Source organism: Carcharodon carcharias, chromosome 5 (genome assembly GCF_017639515.1).
Source record: "Carcharodon carcharias isolate sCarCar2 chromosome 5, sCarCar2.pri, whole genome shotgun sequence".
Taxonomy (NCBI): domain Eukaryota; kingdom Metazoa; phylum Chordata; class Chondrichthyes; order Lamniformes; family Lamnidae; genus Carcharodon; species Carcharodon carcharias.
In genome coordinates, this window is record NC_054471.1 from 153643695 (window position 1) to 153661457 (window position 17763).

Consider the following 17763-nt stretch of genomic DNA (forward strand, 5'->3'; position numbering starts at 1 on the left):
TAGGTCAGCAAGCATGGGTAATGTGTGAAAGGGACAAATTCTAGTTCAATTAGCATACATGTGGGAGCCAACCCCATGTATCCAGGTGATATTGCCAAGGGGCAGAATATATATGAGAAAGAGTTGGAGGATGAAAATAGAGACTTGGGGCATGCAAAAGATGCAGAAGAAAGACAAAATAAGTTAGAGGAGAACTATAGATTTCACTGGAACAGATAAGACTTGATATAAGTGGAACTCAATCAAATCATTGCACCTTCTCTTCCATTTAGTTTCCTGGGTTCTTAACTGGATATGATAAGACTAAGTGATTGGGTCTGATCCATTGGTTGTCAGACTGTTTAGCTCTGTGTGTAGTCTGCAGCTTTAATATAGAGATAGCTCTGTGTTGTAGCTTTGCTAGTTTAATGCCTCGTACTAAGGTAGGCCTAGTGTGCTCCTGGAACATTCTTATACACTCAGGATTGATCTGTCCGTTTGACAGAAATGGTGGAGGGAGGATGTGTTGGACCATAAGGTCATAGTTTGTGGTGGAACATAATCCTGTGATTGTTGCTAGTGCTCTGCAGGTGTCCTCCAGATGTCCAGTTTTGGTATGCCTTCTTTATCTCTCCTTACCCTGTTCCACTTAGCAGAGCAGTACTTTCACAATAAATGATAGAGGATGTCATCACTGTGAAGGTGAGATTTTGTCTGCATGAGACTTATCTTTACACACTCTTAACATGCTGTAATGAAAAGACATATCCAATGACAAGCTTTTTTGGAAAAATATACTTTATTCATAAAATATCTGAAAGAACATTACAAAATATTTCAAAATGGTCATCACAAAAAGTGCAACCATATTCAAGTTTTCCACATTGATCATGAGGTGCTTCAATACAATCAATGAACATTACAGACATTTCAATGTGGTCATTACAGACAGCATTCAAGTTATCGACAGAGATCATGTTGCACTCTGAGGTGCTTCAATATAATTATAATACATTTAGTATTCACTGCATACATTCCTTGTGAGTCATACAGCCCAAGGGGTCTATACCTTTCCCAGCTCCTCGCTGCACTATGGCTGAAAGGTCTTAGACAGCGACCTTTCCTCATTGCGCCTTTGCAGCAGCTGCCCCAAGCTTTAGTGCATCCCTCAGCATGTAGTCCTGGACCTTGGAATGTGCAGTCTGCAATACTCGGTTGGGGACAACTCTTTTCACTGGAAGACCAACAAGTTTCGGGCAGACCAAAGAGCATCTTTGACTGAGATGATGATCCTCCAGCTGCAGTCAATGTTTGTCTTGGTATGTGTCCCTGGGAACAGCCCGTAGAGCACAGAGTCCTGTGTCACAGAACTGCTCGGAATGCACCTCAACAAAAAACACTGCATCTCTCTCCAGACTTTCTTTACAAAGGCACATTCCACAAGGAGGTGAACAACGGTCTCTTCCCCACCACAGCCACCTTGAGGGTAACGTGCAGAGGGGGTGAGACTCCTGACATGTAGGAAGGATCTGACAGGGAGGGCCTTTCTCACCACCAGCCAAGCTACATCTTCGTGCTTTTTGGAAAGTTCTGGCAATGAGACATTCTGCCAAATGACTTTGACAGTCTGCACGGGGAACTAGCCGACAGGATCCACCATCTCCTTTTCCCGAAGGGCCTCTAGGACATTATGTGCCGACCGCTGCCTGATGGAGTTGTGGTCAAAGGTGTTTCTCTGCATAACATTTTCCACGAGGGGCAGGTGGTACGGCACGGTCCAACTACTTGGAGCATTCCACGGCAGCATGGCTAGACCCATCCTTCGCAACACAGGGGATAGGTGGAACCTCAGCACGTAGTGACATTGGTGTTTGCATACAGAGGGTCTATGCACAGCTTGATGCAGCTACGCACAAGGGTGACCATCAGGATGAGGGCGATGTTGGGCATATTTTTTTCCCCATTTATCTAGAGCCTTGTACATCGCGTTCCTGCGGACACAGTCCACTTTTGACATCCAGATAAAGCGAAAGATGGCTCGGGTGATCGCCATCATGCAGGAGTATGGAATGGGCCAGATCTGCACCACGTACAGCAACAGTGAGAGTGCCTCACACCTGATGACCAGGTTCTCACCTGCAATGGAGAGGGAGCACTGCTCCCACACACCCAGTTTCCTTTGCATCATAGACACTCACTTCTTCCAGTTTCTAATGCATGCCCTGGTCCCTCCGAAACATATCCCCTTCAGGCCATCTGACCTGACAGTGGAAGGGACAAAGGATCGGTCAGCCCAGTTTCCAAAGAACATGGCCTCGGTCTTGCCATGATTTACCTTGGCTCCTGAGACCAGTTCAAACTGGTCGCAGATGTGGATCAGACTGCACACCGACAGTGGATCCGAGCAGCAGACGGCGACATCATCCATGTACAGGAAGACTTTCACCTGAGTGCCTCCACAGCCTGGAATCATCACTCCTCTTATGCCCAGATCCTTCCTCATGGACTCAGCAAAGGCTTCTATGCAACACACAAACAGGACAGGGGAGAGAGGGCTGCCCTGCCTGACTCCAGGTTTAATTGGAAAGCTTTCTGATTCCCACTCATTGATTGAGACTGCACTACTGATGTTAGTGTAGAGCAGTTGGATCCAGTGCAGATTCCCTCCCCGTACCTCATTTTGGAGAGCACATCCACCATGTAGGTGTGCAATATTCTGTCAAAGGCCTTCTCCCGATCCAGGCTGACAAGGCAGGTGTCCACACTCCTGTCCCATACATAAGCAATTGTATCCCTGTCAGAGATCTTCCTGCCCGGCACAGTGCAGATCTGGTCAAGGTGGATCACCAACTCCAGAGCGGACTTGATCCAATTGGCAATGACCTTGGACAGGATCTTATAGTCTACATTCAACAGTGAAATGGGTTGCCAATTTCTAATTTCCTCCCTTTCCCCATCTGCTTGTAGGTGAGGGTGATGATACCTTTCCTCATGGATTCTGACATGCTGCCGGCTAGAGGCATAGTCTTGTTCACTTCTAGCAGGACTGGGCTGCTCCAGTCCCACAGAGCCAAATACAGCTTAGCCGATGATCTATTGCTTCTGGGAGTTTTACTCTTCTCGAAAGACTCAAGGGTGCTAGTCAGTTCATCAGGAGTTAGTGGTTTGTCCAGACTCTCCTGTGTACTGTCATCTAAGACTTCCATGATAGAGGACAGGAAGGACTGGGAGGCCATGCTGTCTGTGGGCTTCACGTCATACAATCTGGCAAAAAAGGATTTGCTGATCCTCAAAATGTTGTACTGCGATGACTTTACTGAGCTGTTTCCTTCCTTCAGGCTGCTGATCACAGAGCTCTCTCTGGGTACCTGTTGGAAGAAGAAATGTGAGCACGTCTCATCCTACTCCACCAAACGCACCCTGGAATGGTAGATGATCTTGGAGGCCTCCAAGGCAAAGAGTGAAACTTGCTGGCTCTTCAGGTGAAGACAAGGTTAATCAGGGTGTTCATTTCTGTTGACTCCTTTGCACCAGACGTAGGCCTATTCTTGCCATTATGCCTTTCAGGACAGTGTTGGACATTGAAGTCTCTTACTTAAAGTACATTCTGTGCCCTTGCTTTTTCATTTCTGCCTCCAAGTGCTAATCATTACTGAGTAATACTGATGCATTATTGTCCACGTCCGCATCATTCAACCTATGCTGCGGCTTCAGCTGTGCTTTCAGCTCAGATCCCTCTCTCAGGAATTTCTCCCTAAACCCCTCTATCTCTGCAGCTTCCTATTTTTAATTTGAGAACCGCCTGTAAATCCAAATCCAAGATCAAGCATTTCATTATCAATTGCTTCTTCTTTGGCTCGGTGTCTTTACTTAAATCTTTATAAAGGTGAGAAATGCTCTTGACATCAAGGCAAAATTTGACTGAGTGTGGCATCAAGGAACCTTGCAAAACTGGAGTCAATGCGAATCAGGGGAAAACTCTCCACTGGTTGGAATCATACCTAGTGCAACGGAAAATGGTTGTGGTTATTGGAAGTCAATCAGCTCAATCCCAGAACATCACTGTAGGAGTTCCTCAGGGGAGTGTCCTCAGCCCAACCAACTTCAGCTGTTTCATGAATGACCTTCCTTCCATCATAAGGTTAGAAATGGGGATGTTCACTGATGATTGTGCAATGTTCAGCACCATTCACAACTCCTCAGACACTGACTTGGTCTGTGACCAGATGTAGCAACATCTGGACAGCATTCAGGCTTGGGTTAATAAGTGGCAAGTAAATTTCCATCAGCCAATGACTATCAGCAACAAGAGGGAATCTAACCGTAATATTAAGTAGCATTACCATCACTGAATCCTCACTATCAACATCCAGGGGTGACCATTGATCAGAAACTGAACTGGACTAACCATATAAATACTGTGGCCACAATGGCAAGTCAGAGGCTGGGAATTCTGTAGCGAGTAACTCACCTCCTGACTCCCCAGTGTCTGTCCACTATCTACAAGGTACAAGTCAGGAGTGTGATGGAATATTCTCCGCTTGCCTGAATGAGTGCAGCCCCAACAACACTCAAGAAACTTGACAACATCCAGGACAAAGAATCTCGGTTGATTGGCACACCATTCACCATCTTAAACATTCACTCCCTCCACCACCAGCTGCACAGTGGCAGCAGTGTGTACCATCTACAAAATGCTTTGCAGCAACTCACCAAGACTCCTTCAGCAGCAAGTTCCAAACTTGCGATCCCTACCACTTAGAAGAACAAGGGCAGCAGATGCATGGGAAAACCACCACCTGGAAGTTCCCCTCCAAGTCACACCCCATCCTGACTTAGGAATATATCACCATTCCTTCACTGTAGCTGGGTCAAAATCCTGCAACACCCTTTCTATCAGCACTGTGGGTGTAGCTACGCCACATGGACTGGAACAATTTAAGAAGGCAGCTCACCACCACCTTCTTAATGGGCAATAAATGCTGGCCCAGCCAGCGACACCCACATCCCACGAAAGAATAGAACAAAAGAGGTTTGGGACATTTTTCTAGGTTAACAGCGCAGCATAAATGCAAGTTGTTGTTGACTGTTGAATTGCACTAAAGGGTAAGAGAATTTGGTTAGATTGTTTCATTGTTTATGTTAACATTATATGGATTAAATCAATTCATAGGGAAATTCTGATTTATTCAAACTACGGCAGAAATTTGGATTAAGGCTTGATGTTGTGCGTCTCCGTAGAGACCACACGATGGCGCTATTGTGAATAAATTTGTGAATTAACCCATAATGCTTTTTAAAGTTGGTTTAATTCGCTACCGCCTGAAAAGGAGATTCAGTTCAGTTTTCGGGCTTGAGGAATTTTAACTAGAGATCAGTATGGATGTAAAACACAAATCTAAACTCCAGCTAAACTTACATGATATGAACGCTATAGTGCTTGTAAAGTTCAAATGAAAATTCATGCAAAATAAGAGACCAGAGTCGGTTTTCACTGGAAATAACAAGCGAAAGTCCTTGTATGCTTCAGTTCTGCCACACAGAGTAGCTTTTTTTGAATTTATGAATTGACTTAAAAATGTATAAGTCCTGAGCGAAAGAAAACATTTAGCAAGTAGTCAGCTTGATAATGGGAATTATCAAAATAATACGATATGCGAATATTTACCTTAGGTGAGCGAATTCCCTTGAGCTATTTTGTGTGGATGGGCATCTGTAGAAAATGGTTAATGCAGCCTAGAAAGTTGAATTTAATAATTGACAACAGCAATGGTCTAGTTCTATTACAGCCTGTCATTCAGCCCAGCTTTCTTCGAGGAGCAAGGAGTATACCAATTGCCCAGGTTTTCAAAAACAGCCGCAAGTTAGTCAGCTATTCCCGAATTGTTGAATCAAACAATTTCATACACGGTGTTATCAAAGTCCAGTACTAACGCGCCTGTTTGTTGTGTCACTTCTAGTAGTTGTACAGTGAGATCAGTATGCAGGTATTTATCACAGCCTTATAATGCAACAGTTAATCAAAAACACGGTATATCCCTATTGGTATCTGTGGGTGCTTATATAAATTGACCCCCTTCTGTTTTCGGAGGCCAATTGTGTTAACCTTTGTTAACATTACCAACTAAAACTCTTTAATAATCTAACTAAACAACGTAAATTACAAACACGCTGGAAACAAATCAATATTTCCACAGGGTACATAGATTACACTAAAGGTGAGAGGGACAGATCGCCCCATGTTTGACAATTAAAATGTCGATTGAATGGGGAGAATATCACATTATGTTCGAGTTGGTATTTGTAGCTTAGTTTTATTTATTTTCCCACGGGGGCAGGGCAATAAAATATTCTAGCAATGTATAATGAAAGTGCAGTGTTTTTTCTCTCTCTGATTCATCTGCGGCGTTTGCGCCCCATATCCGACAGAGGGCAGAGAGGCTACATATAATCGCCTGGTCCACTGAGGCAGCACATTTCAAAGTCGGAATTGCCCCTTCAAGCTTCTTCAAACGTGCTTCGCCGTTCCTGTGTCCAAAAGTTATGTTAGGAGGAGTTTCCGCCACAAAATCAAAAGCGGTTCACAATTTCGAAAAGCTCAAGCCCCGGGGGGAGGCAAGAAAGGGAGGTTGGGTAATACGAGGCAACAATTTGAGGAAGATTGTTAATGAAATTATTGGTTTAAATATAAATTATGGGGATTTTAAAAAATGAAACAGCAATGCATAATAGTTTAACAGTTTAACCACTTCAATATATGTCAAGAATTGAAATAAATCTGTTAATGATCATAGTTTCCATATTATGTTTAAATAACGTTCTTCATCTTTAACGCAATGTGCAGTGTTAACGCTACACATTAAAACTACCATAAGAGTTTGCCATTTGTTTTAAGAACAGTAAGTTAATCTCTGATGCTCAAATCCCTCGAGTTATTTTGAGGCGTAATATTGAGTTGGAATGACCGTAATTTGGTATATGTTCTCTAATAAAGAGAATATGCTTGTTATTGACGTTATCAGTGTGGGCAATAGTTTGATTACTTATATTCAGAATAAGGCGCAATTCAATTTGAACGCTCTTTTGTGCGGGAAGATCAGCTGATTGAAGCAGCTGTTGGGTTTACTGATGGAGCGGTGCACCCGGGTATAACTGCAGGCTCCGCACATCCTCCCCAGCTCCAGTACAATCATTTCATCATTAAATGATCACAACCCAGCCATAACCAATCAATCAAATTGAGTTTCGGTACAGTTTCTTTTAAGTTATGAATTAGCTTTGGCAACTATAATTGTTTCCAAACATTGTAGCTCGCGAAACTTCGTTTCTCATTATATGTGCGATGTGTATTTGGCTGGAAAATTATTTAGTATGTTTGATTACACAGCAAGGGCATATACTGATTTGAAGACCACTATGTCCTCCAAAAGATTTACACGAATAGCGTTTTATTTCGTACTAGATGTGCTACAGACCTGGCTCAATCAATGTTTGTCGGTCTTTCGATCTATTCACTCGCCTATATTTCCGCCGGCTCAATCTATTTGTTGCCATTCTATCTCTATCTATTACCAAAGTAAAGACAGGAACAACTTCATACGGTTGGCAATTAAAATATGCTTATCATGTGTCTATCTGGACATTTGAGTATCTATTCATGGCCATCTGTTTCTTCTCTCATATTTGTCTCTCTCTCTATATATACAATTATTTAGTATGTTTGACTACGTAGAAAGGGCATATGCATTTGAATATTGAACCATATCGACCGTGGTTCGCTTTGGATCTGCTTTGTGTAGAAATAGAGAAAATGAAATAATTTCATATATATATATATAATTGCTTCAGTGAACTTTTATTTTATGTTTGTGTACCCACCAATAAACATTAAAAATATCAATGTTTTTTCAAACATTTTGGTGAAATGTAAGCGCCCAGCCCCCTGTGATATTAACCAGAGAGCCTGCTGAGAGTTATTGTCAAACTGAGAAAACGCGACACGTTCCTGTTAACAATATCGATCCCTGTTGTACTGCTATTTTATCCTTTAAAAGTTACAAACGCAAATCGCAAACTTACAACACTGTGCGTGGATATGTTTGTCCGTTGTTTCAGAAAGGGTGGCTATGATTGTAACGTTGCAAACGACAAGGATTGTCCATTCGCCGATCCCCTTCTAACTCCTTCACATGAAATTGATATTTGATCCGCGGGAAGTTACTCTCGCTCCAGGCCGCTACCTATGCGGCTATTTAAGTTGAAGGCTGTAATAGTGAATAAAGTATGTTAAGAGGGGAACTTCACATAAATCATCTACTTCAGAAAAATGTACTTATTCATTCGTAGCAAAATGACTGATAGGTGGGGAATTACTGTGAAAGCCATGTAAAAGTGATTCAATTAATTGAGAATAAGGGTGCTGGACTGCGTGATTTTAGTAAATGTCTTTGCTTTAAGAGTCATATTTAATTTTACATTGTGGTGCACGGAAACTAGGGAAGAGTCGGGTCCAACAGAACGAACTAAAACACTCAATGTACTCCAATTGCAAGTTTTCCTGAGATGGTGTGCATCCAATGGGAGAGATAGATTGATGGAGAGGCAGGCGGAGGTGTGCCCTCTTATTGCACTGTGCAGGCATATATCCTATCTCTAAATGTTTCAGATAGATCGACATATAAATAGATAGAAAACTAGGTAGACAGGCAAGCAGGCTGCTTTTACGTTTTGCACCCCATATAGACAGTAGCAGGATTTTAAATCCACGGCATTGATGGGATTTTCATTCTCAAATAAATCCCTTGCCTTTAGTTTGTGGTTTAGGATTTGGGCTAAACTTCGGACGTTACCGTTGAGTTAGTGTATGTGTGTGTTTGCGGGGCTGAGGCGGTAAGTGTCACTGTACCGAGTGCTGTAGGAATTCGCCTCGGATTGGGCTCCCCTTTTTACCCCCAATTAACTCGATCATTAGCGAGGGAGGAAAGAGAGGAGAGAGAGAGAGACAGCGAGGAGAGAGAGAGAGAAAGCAGACAGCTGCTCTTCACATGAATGCACCCATCTTCTAAAGACCAGACTGCAAACATGCTCTGGAAACTTGTGGAAAATGTCAAATACGAGGACATCTACGAGGTGAGCAACCACGGGGATTGTTTGTGTTTGGTACTAAAGGAGATTTGAACGGCTTTCCGGAGTCCTGTGCGCGTTGATTGTTCTAGCCCCAAGTACGGCATTCACCAAAATGAAGCATTTATCATTAATGGGCTTAGATAAATGTTCGCCCCTCAGAAAATGTCAGATTAACTGTTACGTAGGCAATTTCTGTCTTTTCATAGCAAATTACCACAAAGGAGGAGCCGCGTTTATGTATGTTTGTCTCCTGCTTGCTGAACGGGCGACCGGAGATATTTGCGCAGTTTTCGTTAAGGTGGCGATTTTAACGGGCAGTCTACTTAGTTTTGCGGTCGGGAAGCCAGCTTGGAAATGATGGCGATGTTCCGGACTCGAGCCGTTTGCTTATGATAATGTAATTGCTTGCAAATTATAAAGTGTATTTTTAGAGAGAGTTTCGGAGGTCGTGTGTGTGTTCAGTCCTGTTGCCTGCAGCCGATGGAGTGAGACGGTGTCAGGCTGGAGATTGTGAGAGGTCAGGTTCTTGTAAGCCAGTCATTCTGGAAGCCGGTTAATGTTTAATACAGAAGTTATAGCTCACACTTGACACATTGGCGTAGTTTAATTTATGGAAAGAATTAGAGAAAGGAGGTGTCATATATGGACACGAGTGCAAGCAGAAATGTGAACGGAAGAGAGATTGCAGATAAATGATGTCAGCCGTGTGTTTTGCTTGAAACTGGCAGTCAAAAAAAAAAGGACTGGCTTTAGAAAAGGCTTTACACTCGTAAAAGTTAAGGCAAAAAGCACGCGTTGGTAAAGGTTTCATAATGTGTTCCTGGAATGACTTGTTGAATTAAGTGACTAGCATAACAATGCACAAAGAGCCCAGAAAATGGCTTATGAAAGAGAGTAAACAGACTGATGAATTGATGCCAACGTGCTGCTTACGGAGCCTTTCGAGAAGCCCGGCGGGTAGCCACCCTCTATAAAGTTACAAATGTCTCCGCTCTCAAGGCTAATTATCAACCGCAAGCTGGTAAAGTCCGAAACATTTGCGACCGAATTTCAGCACAAGCCAGCAAAGGTCACTTCAACTTTATCGCTGTTTTGTTCGCCCCGTTCGGTTTATTAGGAAATGTGGTCAATCTGTGATCAGACCTGAGCAGCCCCATTGCAGTACAATGAAACATACATGTTTAAACGGTAGCGGACAGGAGATCACATTTACTGTTTTCTTTTAACCAAGTAGCCAAAAAAAACGTTGACCTTTGTACATTTTTTAAGACCAAACTCTGATTCTGTTACGTGTCGGAATTGGACCGTATTTCCCGATTTATTTGATACTCTTGTAATGACTAAACTGCTTAAGGGTTCATCAATAATTTGATAGCCAAATACATTTAAATGGCCTACTCTTTGATGCAAACTAACGCCCACTTTTATCATCAACCACAATTTAATTCATTTAAATAGAAAATCATTTTGAGATAGCATTTGCGCTGGTTAAGCTATTAAATGCTTCGCCTGGATTCAGTTCTAATACAGCTTCCATGTTGGGACCTAATTACCCCAAACATGAATGGAAACCCTCAGTCATAGCGCGAGCAAAACTGCTTGTTTATTCGAAATGTATGGTGTTCGCTGTTAGTCAGTGAATGTGATACGTTTGGACCCACACAGGGTTCACTGAGGAGAAGGTTCCAGTCGTGTTCGATTCCCGTCATTTGGAACTTTTTTGAGGTAATCTTTGAGGATATGGTGGGGCAGGTCGAGGCAACTGATGTGAGGAGGAGGTGGTGAATATTTCAACAGAAAGGCCGGACAAGCCAGTCCAACGGGTTCGACAGTAACCCGGAACAAGTATCACACATTCCACACACCCCCCCCCCCCCCCACCCCCACCCAAACACCCAAACAGGCCCCTCTGACTTGCACCAGTTCTGTAAACGACAAGTCTTTACAGAGACCCTTGTAAATGTTTTACAGCTGGCGGCAGGAAAGAGGGGACTTTATTTAAAAGAATAAGTGAGATAACGTAGGGCAGTGAGAGGGCTGGATTTGCAACGCCTTAGATCACTGGCTGAGATAACAAAGGAAGCTTTGGCGGTAGATTCTTCCAAAAGCAATTTGCAAAATGTCTGACATCTCCCACTCTTCCATTTCTCATGTCAGGTTCTGGGGATTTTGTTTTTGATTTAAATGAGCATGAATTCCTATCTATTGCACTTTATTTGAAGAGAGAGAGAGAGACCATGCTTTCCAATCTATATGAAAGTATTGTTTTCATTTCATGTATGTGCTTTTGGCTTAACTTTTTTTCCCTGCCAAAACCACGTGACAGAAACTGTGTAACATTAAAGATGTGAACGGCAGGTTACTTAAGTGGATCCCTGATAAGATCAACTTCATGTTGCCGGAGGGACAAGGTGGATTCCACCTTATCGGGATGGAATTCTTATCACATTGTTTAAGCACCATTTCAGGACGCTGCTGAGTTGATTTTAAATGGTAAACTGCTCTTTTAGAGAGAGAGAGTAGCAACATTATGCTGTATATTTTCCCGAAATTCACTTCATAATGGTTGAAGCTAAAATTATTTTTCTCTTAAAGAAACGCGATATTATTCCCCTCAGTAAAGTGCAGAGGATTTTGTTTTAAGTCGCTTTAATTCAGTTGACGAAATTCGGTTCCGAATAAAGTTTAGCCAACAATATCATTGTAAAATTCTTAATTCTGTACTGAAGTGTACAACACTTGTAAAAGCTTTAAAAAAGACTAAACTTCGTAGCGTGGAAGGTTAGAGAAGGCGTTTACGTGTAATCGCTCTGGAAGGTTGGGCAATATTAAAGAGAACGCTGAACAAGCTCGGATTTTAAACGGAACAAAGGCAAGCCAATGTTGCTGTTCCTTTAAGACAGCTGTTTTGCTTATCTGGCTGGACTGCTTGGCTACGATCTTTTGGTTGTCTGGCTATTTTTCTCCAAAACTTTTTTTTGTCCAGAAGTCTGGCCATGGTGCTTTCAGCCCTCACTACCACCACCAACACCCCCTCCCCCTCCTTGTCTGATTACATCTAGCAATTCTCGTCTGAATGAACGTCATTTACAATAGTAGGGGAGCGCTCGCTGGCTGCTTCACGCTCGATTTGCCACCATTCTTCCTTTAAGTATTCGTGTAATATTAATAGTCATGAATATCAATTATTATGAGGCGGTGTAGAGTGGCAGAGAGGGATGTGAACAGTCAGCACCTTGCCTTGGAGAGGTGAGCACTCGATGTGAAGCTGGAGATAAAAAAAATATACGCAGCATTTGTCCTCTTTTTGACCAATTTTGATGGATATAGTGTTGGAGATACTTCAGGCTATCGAGCGTCTCTCCCTGCAGTTTCTCTCCCCTTCTGGTTGATGGTCTATGATCAGATTTACTACAGATGCTAGTCCACACTTACACAGCCATGGTGAGTTGGATCAGTGCTCGACACAATCCCATTTCGCCCCAAACGCCGGTGGCTTTGTAATCTAGTCCATAATTGCAGGTTCTTTCTCTCTTGTTTGTATTGTTATCTAATCGGGTTTAGATGGACGCGTCATTGGAGTAAAACTTTCGACTGCACTCCATAGCTTTTGGCGATTTGAGTTTCAATTTTAGTTAAAGATGTTATTTAGTTTGCTTGACACTCCGCTGCCAACTCGGACTGTTTCTGTGATACTCGGGGCGACCTCCCCAGTGCAGCTGCATTGGCCAAATTCGCCGTTTGTCCTTATTTCACATTTTCACTGAGGACATATCCTTATTTTGCTCTTTTTCAACAATCGGCGTGTGCAAATAGCTGCTGCTTTCCTTCCCTTCCTGTCTGAACCTACGTGCGTATTAGTGAAGGGGGTGTGGGTGTGGGGGATTCTTCTATCTCACCGTGTTTCACTTTATTTTTAATACCGAATGTAAACGTGCATTGCAAAGCTCCTTCGCTCCCCCTCCCCCTCCTCCAACCTTCCATTAACCCGTGTTTGCGTTTGCAGCAAGCCCGTTGGCCTGAGACTTGACTCTCTCGTGTTCATTTTCAAACATTTGTTCCCAATTGATGTTTACCACGATAACCTTAGCAGATCAGAGCCACTGTTAGATATACAGTCCCTCTTAAACGGATTCTAAAGGGCATCTAAGATTGGAGATCGAAGAAAAGTGAAGCGGCTGTTTCAGATTCTACTGACGCTTGTTCTAGACTGTTTTCCCTCCCAATATATTACACTTCACCATTATTATCCCGTCGCGACTTTTTTTTCTTCACATTTTAATGCGTTTTTTCTTGAACCTTTCTTGTGCCACTTTTACTCTGCAACGTTTTCCTATTTTGATCACATTGTTTTTCAACATCCTGCTGGCGGTTTTTTTTCTTGTTAAGTAGTTGAGCAATAATTTAAGAGCCTCTTTTGGAAACACAGCTCACTGTTTCCTTTCATCTTCATTTTACATGTTATATGCGCTTTGCTTTCGGGAATGTGAAATGCATCGTAAACACAAGAACAATATTTAAACTGAGCCCCTGTTATTTCTCCTTCGCAGGACCGGCACGATGGAGTTAACAGCCATAGTTCGAGGCTGTCCCAAATCGGGTCGGTCTCCCAGGGACACTACTCAACGGCTCCACCACTGTCTCACACCCCGACATCGGACTTCCAGCCACCTTATTTCCCTCCTCCTTACCAACCTCTCCCTTACCACCAGAGCCAGGACCCTTACACACATGTCAACGACCCCTACTCCCTGAACGCCCTGCACCAACCCCAGCAGCATCCTTGGCAGCAAAGGCAGCGGCAGGATGTGGGTGCCGAGCCGAGCCTTCTACACCAGCCCCGGGTTCTGCCCCAGATCACAGGGCTCGACCCTCGCCGGGATTACCCCGGCGTACGGCGGCCAGACGTGCTTGTCCACTCAGCTCATGGACTCGATTCAGGGATGGGAGACAGCCTGTCTCTGCACAGTATCAGCCATCATGGAATGGAAGATATCCAGGTGAGTCTGCACTCTTCAGATTACATTCTAGTTCGCTCAGAGTTTTTAACATCAATTCCTTTTCAAATCTGCCCAATGCATTAGGACACCAGCTGTATGGGTAGAAAGGTGTTATTCATAGCCAAATATTACGGCGGCACGTTCAACCGTTTGACTTAGTTGACTTGTAAGTTTCAGCTCATTGCATATAAAGAATCAGAATGCCAAATTATTAACTCAAATCCTGAAGAACTGCAAAATGCTGATCATTATTAGAGCAATTGGGGCTATAAGCGTTTCTTGATCGAGCCCTTTACAGGAAAAGATTGATTGCTACTTCGTTGGGTCACCAAGTTATTTTAAGGGGCCCATGTCATGAATATATTTCAGGGTAAGTCTCACTCCATCAAGAGAGCAGCCCCCAGAACCCAGGGCAAGGTGCAAATGATCAAGGCTCTCTTTAAAGACTGCACTGCAATTCATACAGGCAGTTCCCCCTACCATTAGTACAGAAGACGTTTCTGTTAAATATGTACTCTGTCGGCCACAAAATTGTCTTCGCTTATCAGAACTGGCCCCCAGAGAGGAAATCACATTGGAATATGAATGATGGTACTCCATAACACCATTTTCTGCTGTGCATTTAACTGCAATAAAACGATTTGGTGCATCTAATCCATTTGCATTGTTATCGGCATTTATTTTGGTGGAATCTATTTCATTGTAAATAAATTCAATAAAAAAGTGGTTATACAATTAGAGTTAGAGCCTTTGTGAAATTAAAAGACTGCACAGTTCCTACTAAGGTATGATGGGATTGGGTGTGTGGTCAGGGTGGGGTATTCACTAAGCACACAAAGTATCAACTACTGGATTTGATCTGATGTACTATTAATTCAGAATAACATTCAAGAAACAGCAGTATCTACAAGATCGTTGGGACTGATTATATTATGCACCATTTGATTAAATGGATGTTAGTTTGTGTACACATGTGGAATTTTGAGATTATGGAGAATATGTAAGATAACAGTCTGAAGATTGTTACTTTGATGATACTGTACTTAGAGAAAGGCTATACTTTGAGTATTGAGTCCCGTTAATGTGTCGTATTTGTTCAATGAATTGTCTTTTTGTGTCTGAAAGGATCCCAATCTTTTGGAGACTGATACATGCATAATAAACATATCCAAGTTGGAAATATTATAAGTAATTGATGCTTGAATAAATCTTCATTTAATTTAAAAATGGAAACATAGTTTGTTGAAAAAAAAAGCATTCACCTACTCATAAACAAAGATGGCCGCTGCGGTGAGCAATTGCGCGTTCTCCACAACGATTGTGTATATAGCACCTTGTAATGGGCAAGGTTAGAACTAAAAGGATACTGCACACATTTAATTATTAATTCACAATTGGGTGATACAAAACATGGATACATTCCCTTAAAAAAAGAACAATCATTGCGTATTCATATTTGTTAACTAAAAACAGTTTATTACAGAACATAAATATTTCAATTGGCTTGAATGTTAGACTTTGGATCAGTCTGCTTTTCAGGCATAATCTGAGTTGTGCTTCGTTTGCAGCTTTAGTGCCCTGATCTCTTCATTCAGTCCTCTAGATGTTAGCATTCAGTTACGAGACAATTTACCGGACAAACACGTCCTTCCCTTTCACGGAAGATAATTTTGTTTCACTTAACTAGTATGTAAATAACCGCACTACGAAATCATAACTTCACAAAGTGCTCAACCTTGCAGTTTATGCCTGTCTTGGCCACTATGCCGTTCTCAGTGATCAGTATAAGTTGGAAATGTAGCGTCTTTATTTCTATTGTTACTGCGTCATTTTTAGTAAGATGAAATGGTAAGAAGAATGGGGCTTACTAAATGCCGCGCTGATTTATGCAAAAAGAATATTATCACTTCCAAATGTTCACAGGGGACAAATTTCAGGTCGTTTTGGACATCTGTCCTTTTATAGCTCATTCACTTGGTAGCAGCTACTGTCTGAACGAATGAGACGATGTAGATTTATTGATAGCTTCGCACCACGCTGTATGAAAATCACTTATTGTATTGCTGTCTTCGACGTGACATTTTGTGTGCGCGTGTTGGCGTTTCAGCAGGGGACTGCATAAGCACGAGTAGGCTTGTAGCTGCATGCTTTAACTACAGAGGGACTACCATTTAACCATGCATTATTCATCCACTGCGTTATTATGATAGGCCCAAGCAATTTGTCATAAATATGTTTTTGCAAATTTGAAATTATGCATGCAGGACGGGCTATATTAATATCTCAATGCGCTTTCTATATTTATAATTTTTTTTTGCGATTTCACTTCAGGACGATTAGCGTCAGCCATAAATTTAATCAGGGGCAGTCCCACAATGATACATGTACACATATCTGTCATCAACATTTTGATGTGTTTCTTATTGAAACTAAGGTGATATTCTGCTGTGTAAGGACTGAACTTCGCAGCATCAGTAAGATAATTTACCGTGTTGCCAATGTCGATTCATCTCTTAAGCATTCATTTGCGGCAAAATTGCATTCATTATTAGAGAAATTGACCCGTATGCGTGCAGCCAGTATGAATGGAATGGTAGTTCACATTTGATATGTTCAGTTGAAATAAATACTTTCCCTCTAGGACAGAATTGATCCAACATGAATATATATATATATATACATCAGGCAATTACCATAACAGTACGCCCACCATAAGGAACTCCTAACTATAATAACTAGCTTGAAACGCGAACTTCAAATAAGGGAACATTATCCAGCTCTCAAAATCTAAGATTTAAGATTCAGCAAAATGTTTAATACAAATAAAAGAGCGGCTCATTATTTGCGAGGCAATTGTGTCTAATTCAGCGTCGTTGCCTTTTGAGACTGGTAACTTGTAAAAGTAGGTCGCTTTCACTGAATGAGGGAAGCCTCAATTATATAGATGGCCATATTCCCGAGGCGGGTTTCATTTATCGGATAGAATAGAGCAAAACTAAACAGAACCGAGAGGCTCTATAGAAAACATGGTGTGTTCGGTGCAGCGTTGATTTTTGCAATTACCGAGAGCGCTTCAAATAAAAGTGAAGTATAGTTGGTAATTACAGAAGCCAATTGTTCAAGTGTGTTAGGATTGCGAAGCGGGCCAATATCAAAATACACTTCCCGCCAGTATCAAAAATACTGTTGTGCAGCTGATACCGCCAGGAATGCCCGTTCATGGAAAGCGTTGCATTGTTTAAGCGCAGCCTTCTTGGCCTTCTTTGTGCATGCATCTGCTTATAAAAATTAGAAATCTGAAACCTAGAATGCTAATGAATGTTTACTCAATTCACACCAGGCCCCTCGCATTTCCCTTTGAATTCTTTGCCACTCTCCTTGCTCTTTTGACAAATTAAAATCAAAGCATCTGTAATCATATGGTGCAAAATTAGATTTCTTAGCTAATATTTATTTTGGCACAAATACTCAACTTCTTAACTGCACCTCTAATCCAGCCATTTCCGTTCGATTCGCATTCGACTTTATTATTATTAAGCGACAAGTCATAAAACAGAGCTGGTGTTATTTAAAAATATTATCAATAAGAAAGCCATATTGAACGTTTAGGAGCATGGCGAGAGTAATTATTAACCCATTTAAACCAACATAATCGGTA

At 42.0% G+C, this 17763-nt stretch overlaps 1 protein-coding gene across 6 annotated transcripts in view; it reads left to right on the forward strand.

Annotated features, from left to right (window-relative positions):
* Positions 1 to 8671: 8671 nt before the first annotated feature.
* tfap2b (transcription factor AP-2 beta) overlaps positions 8672 to 17763 on the forward strand; it is a 72119-nt gene continuing 63027 nt past the window's right edge. For 4 of the 6 annotated variants that reach the window (XM_041188789.1, XM_041188784.1, XM_041188787.1 and 1 more), the window contains exons 1-2: positions 8672 to 9108; positions 13656 to 14105. In XM_041188789.1, coding sequence (XP_041044723.1) covers positions 9028 to 9108; positions 13656 to 14105 — 531 coding nt within the window. In that variant the 5' untranslated portion in view covers positions 8672 to 9027. Of the gene's footprint in view, positions 9109 to 11505; positions 11599 to 11803; positions 12550 to 13655; positions 14106 to 17763 lie in introns of those variants that run through there. The other 2 variants (XM_041188786.1, XM_041188785.1) reach the window with 2 other exon arrangements.